The 8726-nt window shown below is 43.3% G+C and overlaps 4 protein-coding genes across 6 annotated transcripts in view; all 4 read left to right on the top strand.

Annotated features, from left to right (window-relative positions):
• Positions 1–592, top strand: part of LOC100954038 (protocadherin gamma-B1) — a 3464-nt gene extending 2872 nt beyond the window's left edge. Inside the window, exon 2 of the mRNA XM_012806512.2 lies at positions 569–592. Coding sequence (XP_012661966.1) covers positions 569–592 — 24 coding nt within the window. The remainder of the gene's footprint in view (positions 1–568) is intronic.
• Positions 1–8726, top strand: part of LOC100943920 (protocadherin gamma-C4) — a 187732-nt gene that overhangs the window by 27610 nt on the left and 151396 nt on the right. Inside the window, exon 2 of one of the 3 annotated variants that reach the window (XM_023515756.1) lies at positions 1538–1578. The exons of the other annotated variants lie outside the window; for them this stretch is intronic. Coding sequence (XP_023371524.1) covers positions 1538–1540 — 3 coding nt within the window. The 3' untranslated portion in view covers positions 1541–1578. Of the gene's footprint in view, positions 1–1537; positions 1579–8726 lie in introns of those variants that run through there. 3 annotated transcript variants of the gene reach the window in all.
• Positions 1711–4239, top strand: LOC105887199 (protocadherin gamma-A4-like). The gene is given in 1 exon segment (XM_012806507.1): positions 1711–4239. A coding segment is annotated over 1 exon segment (2448 nt). The 5' UTR covers positions 1711–1791.
• Positions 6826–8726, top strand: part of LOC105887198 (protocadherin gamma-B2-like) — a 2493-nt gene continuing 592 nt past the window's right edge. The window contains exon 1 of the mRNA XM_012806504.2: positions 6826–8722. Coding sequence (XP_012661958.2) covers positions 6826–8722 — 1897 coding nt within the window. The remainder of the gene's footprint in view (positions 8723–8726) is intronic.

The following is an 8726-nucleotide window of genomic DNA, read 5'->3' as shown; positions in this document are numbered from 1 at the left end:
TTTTTGCCAGAGTCTCACTTTGTCATCCTTGGTAGAGTGCGTGACATCATAGCTCATAGCAACCTCAGACTCCTGGGTTTAAGCGATTCTCTTGCCTCAGCCTCCCAAGTAGCTGGGACTATAGGCTCCGGCCACAATGCCCAGTTGTTTTTAGAGATGAGATCTCGCTCTGGCTCAGGCTGGTCTCGAACTTGTGAGCTCAGACAATCCACCCATCTTGGCCTCCCAAGTGCTGGGATTACAGGCTTGCGCCACCGCACCAGACCCACGGACTGTTTCTTAAGGATACATTGCCATGAAATGAGTTAAATCTACAAATATTTTGAGAGTTTTTAAAGCGCATTATCAAATTCATTTCTAAAACATCTTATTTTATCTTCCATTCCTCAGGAACTCATGAGTCTTTGAGGATTGTGAAAAATACCTTTAAACTACTCTCTCAAAGTCTGAAGATTTAAAAATTGTGTATAATTAATAGACTTCAATATTAATCATTCCTAAATGTGAATTATTGAGTGAGGAATAATCTTAAGAACTGACAACTTATTACTTTATCTCAATTTTTCAGGTTAGTAAATTACCCTATGTATAGAATAAGAAAGCTATGCAACACTCAATGTTCATGCACCTATAACTACCAAAATATTTCCCTTTACTGGCTATTTCTAAAATCAAAACTAAAATAAACTTAGAAGTAATGGTAAAATAATAGCATATGTGTCTTATATGAACAAATCACTGAAATATTACCTACTCTTTAATTTTTTTGTCTCTTTACCTCTAATATAAAATAAATATATTTTAAAGATCAGAGTTATTTACCCATAGTTTTAGGCTTTGTGTTCACATTGATAACTTGTTCATGAAACATTGAAAAAATATTTGTTGAATGCCTACCCTATGAAGGTGTTGTTCTAAGGATTAAGGACACAGTGTTAATAAGACAGTCACAGACATAAATTGTGCCCAGAATCTACTTACTGTATACAAAATTAATGAGCAAATTCTCTTCCCAAACTTATCATATTTGTCATACCCATTTGCACTGGAGTAAGACTATCTCTTAAACAGTAGATACTTTCTTGCAAGGGAATGAAAAGTTGCTCCATCTCCCAAAGGGTAACTCATGTGAGGAAACTTGTTTCTGAATATATTGTGACTAAAGCCAACCTCCGAGCTCCACTGTCGTTTCACCTATATCTTTCCCACATTCTCCAAGTCCACTCTTGTTTTTAAGAAGGATAAATATGTTCCTCATGCAGTACACTGTGGTTAGAAAGGGTTATGGAGACGAATAGTGCAAAAACTGAAAAGAGAAAGAAATCATTCAGCAAAAAAAAAAAAAAGCATTATTTTCTCTGAAAAATAAATAACTTTATAAAATTTATTGTAAAAAAAGATTTATATCATTCTTGTATTATCATTGCAAATAAAACAATAGTAATTTGACTTTTATTCTCTTGAGAGAAATAAGATTAGGAATGGAAAATGTGTATTAAAATGATACTTTTCTACTTGTATTGAGAATAAATTGCAGTAGCAGGTTAGGACTCTGGGTGTCGCTGTTCACCAACCGGGCGAAAAAGGACAGCCAGAAATGAAATACGAACCACAAGACCTCTGCAGCACAAAGCACTGTTTTAGAGGCTTTACCAAAGCTTCATCCTGGACCCCGACAGCTCCAGCACCCAGCGATGAAAGCAGTTTATTTTGGACTCTGAAGATTTTAGGGCTCCTCCGGGCACCACAGAGGGAAAACCGAAGCGCACGGTATTCCGTGGCGGAGCTGTGATGGCGGCTCCTTCCTACCGCCCAGACTGCAGCTGCTTGGTCAAGATTTGCATTCTCCTGGGAACCTTGCGGGAAATTCGGGCCGAACAAATCCGCTACTCAGTGTCGGAGGAGCTGGACAAAGGCTCTGTGGTAGGCAGCATCGCCAAGGACCTGGGACTGGAGCCCCGGGAGCTGGCGGAGCGAGGAGTCCGCATCATCTCCAGAGGTAGGACCCAACTTTTTGCTTTGAACCCGCGGAGCGGCACCTTGGTCACAGCTGGCAGGATAGATCGGGAGGAGCTCTGTGACAGATCTTCCAAATGTATGGCAAACCTGGAGATTCTCCTAGAGGATAAAGTAAAGATTTTTGGAGTAGAAGTGGAAATAATCGATGTTAATGATAACGCGCCCACTTTTGGAACAGAGCAGAGAGAAATAAAAGTCGCTGAAAGTGAAAATCCTGGGACAAGATTTCCTCTTCCTGAAGCTTTTGATCCAGATGTAGGTATAAATTCCCTGCAGGGTTATAAGCTCAGCCCAAATGGCCACTTCTCCCTGGACGTGCAAAGCGGAGCCGATGGGATTAAGTATCCCGAGCTGGTGCTAGAGCGTGCCCTAGATCGGGAGGAAGAGGCAGTTCACCACCTGGTTCTCACTGCCTTCGACGGTGGTGACCCAGTTCGGTCTGGCACTGCCAAGATTCACATAACACTCGTGGATATCAACGATAATGCTCCAATATTCACTCAGCCAGAGTACCACGTAAGTGTTCGTGAGAACGTGCCTGTGGGCAGCCAGCTACTCACTATAAAAGCCACTGATCCAGATGAAGGAGCCAATGGAGAAGTGACATATTCTTTTCGGAAAGTCAGAGATAAAATATCCCAGCTATTCCAGTTGAACTCTTTGAGTGGGGAAATAACAATATTGGAGGATCTGGATTATGAGGACTCTGGATTCTATGACATAGATGTAGAAGCCCATGATGGTCCTGGTCTCAGAGCCAGAAGTAAGGTACTGGTGACAGTTCTGGATGTAAATGACAACACTCCAGAAATCACAGTTACATCTCTCACCAGGACAATTCAAGAAACTTCTCCCCCAGGCACAGTAATTGCACTTTTCAATGTGCAAGACAATGACTCGGGAGAGAATGGTCTCATCACATGTTCTATTCCAGATAATCTGCCATTCACACTTGAAAAGACCTACGGAAATTATTATCGATTGTTAACACATAGAACTCTAGACAGGGAAGAAGTCTCAGAATATAACATCACAATAACGGCTACTGACCAAGGAACTCCACCATTGTCTACAGAGACTCACATCTCGACACTCGTGGGAGACATCAATGACAACCCACCAATTTTCCCTCAAGCCTTCTATTCTGCCTACATTCCAGAAAACAACCCCAGAGGAGCCTCTATTTTATCCATTACAGCCCAGGACCCTGACAGTGGTGAGAATGCCAGAATCTCCTACTCCTTGGCTGAGGACACTTTCCAGGGTGTGCCCCTGTCCTCCTACATCTCCATCAACTCCAACACTGGTGTCCTATATGCCCTGCGTTCCTTTGATTATGAGCAGTTTAGAGACATACAGCTACAAGTGACAGCCAGTGACAGCGGAAACCCCCCGCTCAGCAGCAATGTGTCACTGAGCCTGTTTGTGCTGGACCAGAATGACAATGCACCTGAGATCTTGTACCCTGCCGTTCCTACAGATGGTTCTACAGGTGTGGAGCTGGCACCCCGCTCTGCAGAGCCTGGCTACCTGGTGACCAAGGTGGTAGCAGTGGACAGAGACTCGGGCCAGAATGCCTGGCTGTCTTACCGCCTACTCAAGGCTAGTGAGCCAGGACTCTTCTCTGTGGGGCTGCACACGGGCGAGGTGCGCACTGCATGAGCCCTACTGGACAGAGATGCACTGAAACAGAGCCTTGTGGTGGCTGTCCAGGACCATGGCCAGCCCCCTCTCTCAACCACAGTCACTCTTACTGTTGCTGTGGCTGACAACATTCCTGAGGTGCTGGCTGACCTGGGCAGCATCAAGACCACAGCTGATCCCGATGATTCAGGCCTCACGCTGTACCTGGTGGTGGCAGTGGCTTCGGTATCCTGCGTCTTTCTTGCTTTCGTCATTATGCTTCTGGCACTCAGGCTTCGGCGGTGGCATAAATCACGCCTGCTCCAAGCTTCCAGAGATGAATTGGGGGGTGTGCCTGCCTCCCACTTTGTGGGTATAGAAGGGGTGCAGGCTTTCCTGCAGACCTATTCCCATGAGGTCTCCCTCACTGCGGACTCAAGAAATAGTCACCTAATCTTCCCTCAACCCAACTATGCAGACACGCTCATCAGCCAGGAGAGCTGTGAGAAAAGTGAGCCTCTTCTGATAACTCAGGATTTACTTGAAACAAAAGGAGACTCTAATCTTCAGGTAAGTATAATCTTCTTATTACACTGAAACATAGACATGAAGCTTTGTAAATATTTCCAATTATGTAGGGTATGTAATATATCCAATAAAGGCACTTCTGTATTAATACCCTATAACTTTAAAGGGAAGAAACAATAATGATTGATAACTACTATACAAAAAAGCTATTAGTTTATTACTTATTCTCTTTAGTCTTTATTCAGTTGTACTTTCAGCAGAAACTTTTTAATTTTAAACCTCTGAAATATCTCACTTCTTAAATATCATTTTCCCTTAGGCAATACTGAAAGCATGGCTTCGCCCTATGAAATAGAAGGCAATTATATAAATTCATGGCATTCTTTCACAGGAAGTTATTGTTAAATCAGGACTATTTAAATTTTTTCTCTTTTCAAAAAATAATTCACAAAATAGAAAATGACAAATTCCCTCTTTTCTCACTCTATCAAGCTTTGCTTGAAGTTTACTTTTCTTTCCTTGAAAGGTTACTTTCTATTATAATAGAAAATAGCAATTTATGTATGGTTGGAGAAATTTAACTTTTTATATAACTTTAACAGAGCTGTTTTCTCAATTGACCAGTATATTTTGAATATTTGTTGTTCCTGTTCTGAGTTGTACTAGCAATGACTATATGTGATTCCTTCAGTGCACATCTGTGATTATTGAAATATTGCCCATTTTATTTCACTTATATTTAAGTAAATTTATGAGTAATTTTAATAATTTCTAAATGCCTAGTGTGGCATTACTTTAAGACTGTTCCTGATTTCTAAGGAAAAATCTTTCTGAAGTCTTTCTATTTTTTATCATGTAAGCCTCTTACAAAGGTTAAATGACTTGGATTCTGAACTGATAATAACTCCTGCTACTTAGTAAACAGGCATCATCCCTGTCCCTACAATTGCTTGCATATAATTCTTTTATTATGAGGCTCTGAGGTGATCTGATATGGGAGAAAATATTTTATTTGTAAGGAATATGCAACATTTTTGTTCCTTGGCCTTTACTTAGTTCTGTGAATTAATTCAGAATTCATGAATGCCAATGTCTACACAAATTAGTGTATGCTGATAACTGGAAGTTGTGGAGATATGCTTCTTTCAACTTAAGAAGGAGAGTTTTAGTTTCCACATGGTTTCATATTCATGGAAAATTGCAGTGAAATATATAGTAAACTGGAATATGATGTGATACAATTAGCCAGTGTTGGGGTAGGAAAGAGAATAACAAGTGAATATTGAGAGACAATTCATACCTGAAGAGGAGTTATTTAAAATACTGAAGCTCTGGATCAGCGGGGTGGCTCCTGCTGGTAATCCTAGCACTCTGGGAGGACAAGGTGGGAGGATCACCTGAGCTCCAGAGTTTGAGGCCAGCCTGACCAAGAGTGAGATCCCTGTCTCTACTAAAAACAGAAAAAGTAACTGGGCTTGGTGACATGTGCCTGTAGTCTCAGCTACTTGGGAGGCTGAGGCAAGGGGATCACTTGAGCCCAAGAGTTTGATGTTGTTGTGAGCTATGATGACACCATGGTACTCTACCCAGGGCAACAGAATGAGACTCTGTCTCAAAACAGAAACAAAAACAAGACAAAACAAAATCTGAAGCTCTAAAGTATAATTTGAAAATTTTCTATTTTCTTGAACCTGGGTCAAATATATTCAGATAGCATTAGGAATACGTTCCAGAATCAGAGTGATACATGTTTCAATGCCTGGGAAAGTGATAATTTACCTAATATCATGTGGAAAATATGTTTTTGTTGAATAGGCACTGGGTTTGTTTCTAGAAAGTATTTCTGATTAAATTAGTTGTTGTAGCATATCCATATGATGGACTACTATGTGGCTATGAGTGATAAATGGAAAACTCGGCCAAGGCAGTACAAAGTTCCAGTAGTCTCAACTAACTAGGGGAGCTGAGGCAAGAAGATCAGTTGAGCCAAGGAGTTTGAGGCCAGCAACATAGCCAGACCCTGCCTCTACACGGGAGGAGGGGGAAAGGAGAAACCTCTTTCTGTACTGATATGATATTAAATGATCTTCAAGATTAAGTGGATGAAAATGGCAAGGTGCAGATCATTGTATATTAGATGTTTACATTTGTGTCGAAAATGGGAGAAGAACGTTTGTAAAAATCTGCTGCACTATACAAATCGTATCTGTGGAAGGAGACACAGAAACAACACTTATTTCTGATGGGAAAATGTGTTATCAAAAGCGGTGATGAGAGAGAGAACATTTGATGTATGTACCTTTTGAATTTGGAACGATTTTAATATATTACTTTCTTAAAAACAAATAAACACTCTTTATAAATCCATGAAAGAAAGAATTCTTTGCAGACATTTACAAAACATTCCTGCGGTTTTCTGAGAAAACCTCTGGGCGTCGCTGTAGGCCAAAGAACTGAGAAAAGACCGCAGAGACGCATTTGAGAGTCTCTTAGAAGGTAACTTCCTGCTCAGACTAATCGCACAGAGGAGGCCAGTACAGATTCGGATCAGAAAACAAAAGTAGGGAAAGTGACCGTAGCCAGGATTCTGCCATCCACGGAGAGCTTTCTTTTCCTAGTGGCAGGAGAGCAGAGGAGCGCGGAGGAAGATAGAAGATGAAGCCGGGCTTGGGAAGGTTCAGTGAGGTGCGGTGGCTGCAGGTACTGTGGCTCTTCATGCTGTCTTTGTTTCACCGGGCTCTCCCAGACCAGATCCGCTATTCAATTCCCGAGGAGCTGGCCAAGAACTCGGTGGTAGGAAACCTCGCCAAGGATGTGGGGCTTAGTGTCCGGGACTTGGTGGTCCGGAAGCTGAGGGTTAGCGCAGAGAAGGAATATTTCACTGTAAACCCAGAGACCGGGGACTTACTTGTGGGTGACAGAATAGACCGAGAGCAGATTTGCGGAAAGCAGCTTCTGTGTATTCTGGATTTTGATACTGTCACTGAAAACCCACTAAATATTTTCCATGTAGCAATAACTGTGCAAGATATAAATGACAACATTCCAATGTTCAAACAGAGTATGGTTGATTTAAAAATTGGGGAATCCACTAAAGCAGGTACAACATTTCCTCTAGATCCAGCCTTGGATTCGGATGTTGGTCTTAATTCACTACAAAGATACTACCTTAATGACAACGAGTATTTTGATCTCATCGAGAAACAGACTCCAGATGGACGTAAATATCCTGAGTTGATTCTGAAACATTCTCTGGACAGAGAAGAAAATAATGTCCACCTATTAGTCCTCACAGCTGTGGACGGTGGTGACCCACCTCAAAGTGGAACTACCCAAATACGAATCCAAGTGACTGATGCCAATGATAACCCTCCAGTGTTCAGCCAAGATGTATATAGGGTCTCTCTACGGGAGGACGTGCCCCCAGGCTCCTCCGTGCTTCAAGTGATGGCCACCGACCGGGATGAGGGAGTCAACGCGCACATCACCTACTCTTTTCATAATGTGGATGAACAAGTGCAACACTTTTTCAATTTAGATAAAATAACAGGAGAAATCACAACAAAAAATGATTTGGATTTTGAAATTGCTAATAGTTATACTCTGAGTATAGAAGCAAAAGATCCTGGAGATCTAGCAGCCCACTGCAGTATCCAAATCGAAATTCTTGATGAGAACGATTGTGCGCCAGAAGTGATAGTGACTTCAGTATTTACTCCTCTACCGGAGGATTCACCTCCAGGAACAGTGATCGCTTTGATAAAAACAAGAGACAGAGACTCTGGAGAAAATGGAGACGTTTACTGTCGCGTCTTGGGAAATGGCAAGTTTATTTTGAAATCTTCCTCAAAGAACTATTACAAACTAGTGACAGACAGGGCTCTGGACCGGGAGCAGATCCCAGAATACAATGTCACCATCACAGCCACCGACAGGGGCAAGCCGCCTCTGTCCTCCAGCATAAGCGTCACTTTTCACATCTCTGACATCAATGATAATGCCCCGGTTTTTCACCAGAGTTCCTACTTGGTCCACGTAGCAGAGAACAACCCGCCAGGAGCTTCAATTGCTCAAGTTAGCGCCTCTGATCCGGATTTGGGACCCAATGGCAGCGTCTCTTACTCCATCGTAGCCAGCGACTTGGAGCCACGGGACTTACTGTCTTATGTGTCCGTGAGCGCTCAGAGCGGAGTGGTGTTCGCCCAGCGCGCCTTCGATCATGAGCTGCTTCGCGCTTTTGAGCTGACGCTGCAGGCCAGCGACCAGGGCTCACCCGCGCTCAGCGCCAATGTGAGTCTGCGCGTGTTGGTGGACGACCGCAACGACAACGCGCCGCGGGTGCTGTACCCGGCGCTGGAGCCCGATGGCTCGGCGCTCTTCGATATGGTGCCGCGCGCGGCGGAGCCCGGCTACCTGGTCACCAAGGTGGTGGCGGTGGACGCAGACTCTGGACACAACGCCTGGCTGTCCTACCACGTGCTGCAGGCCAGCGAGCCTGGGCTCTTCAGCCTGGGGCTGCGCACTGGCGAGGTGCGCACCGCGCGTGCCTTGGGCGA

Source organism: Otolemur garnettii, unplaced genomic scaffold (genome assembly GCF_000181295.1).
Source record: "Otolemur garnettii isolate 467f Iridium unplaced genomic scaffold, OtoGar3 scaffold00003, whole genome shotgun sequence".
NCBI classification, from domain to species: domain Eukaryota; kingdom Metazoa; phylum Chordata; class Mammalia; order Primates; family Galagidae; genus Otolemur; species Otolemur garnettii.
The sequence above is the reverse complement of the archived record's forward strand: the minus strand, read 5'-3'. Positions and strand labels throughout refer to the sequence as shown.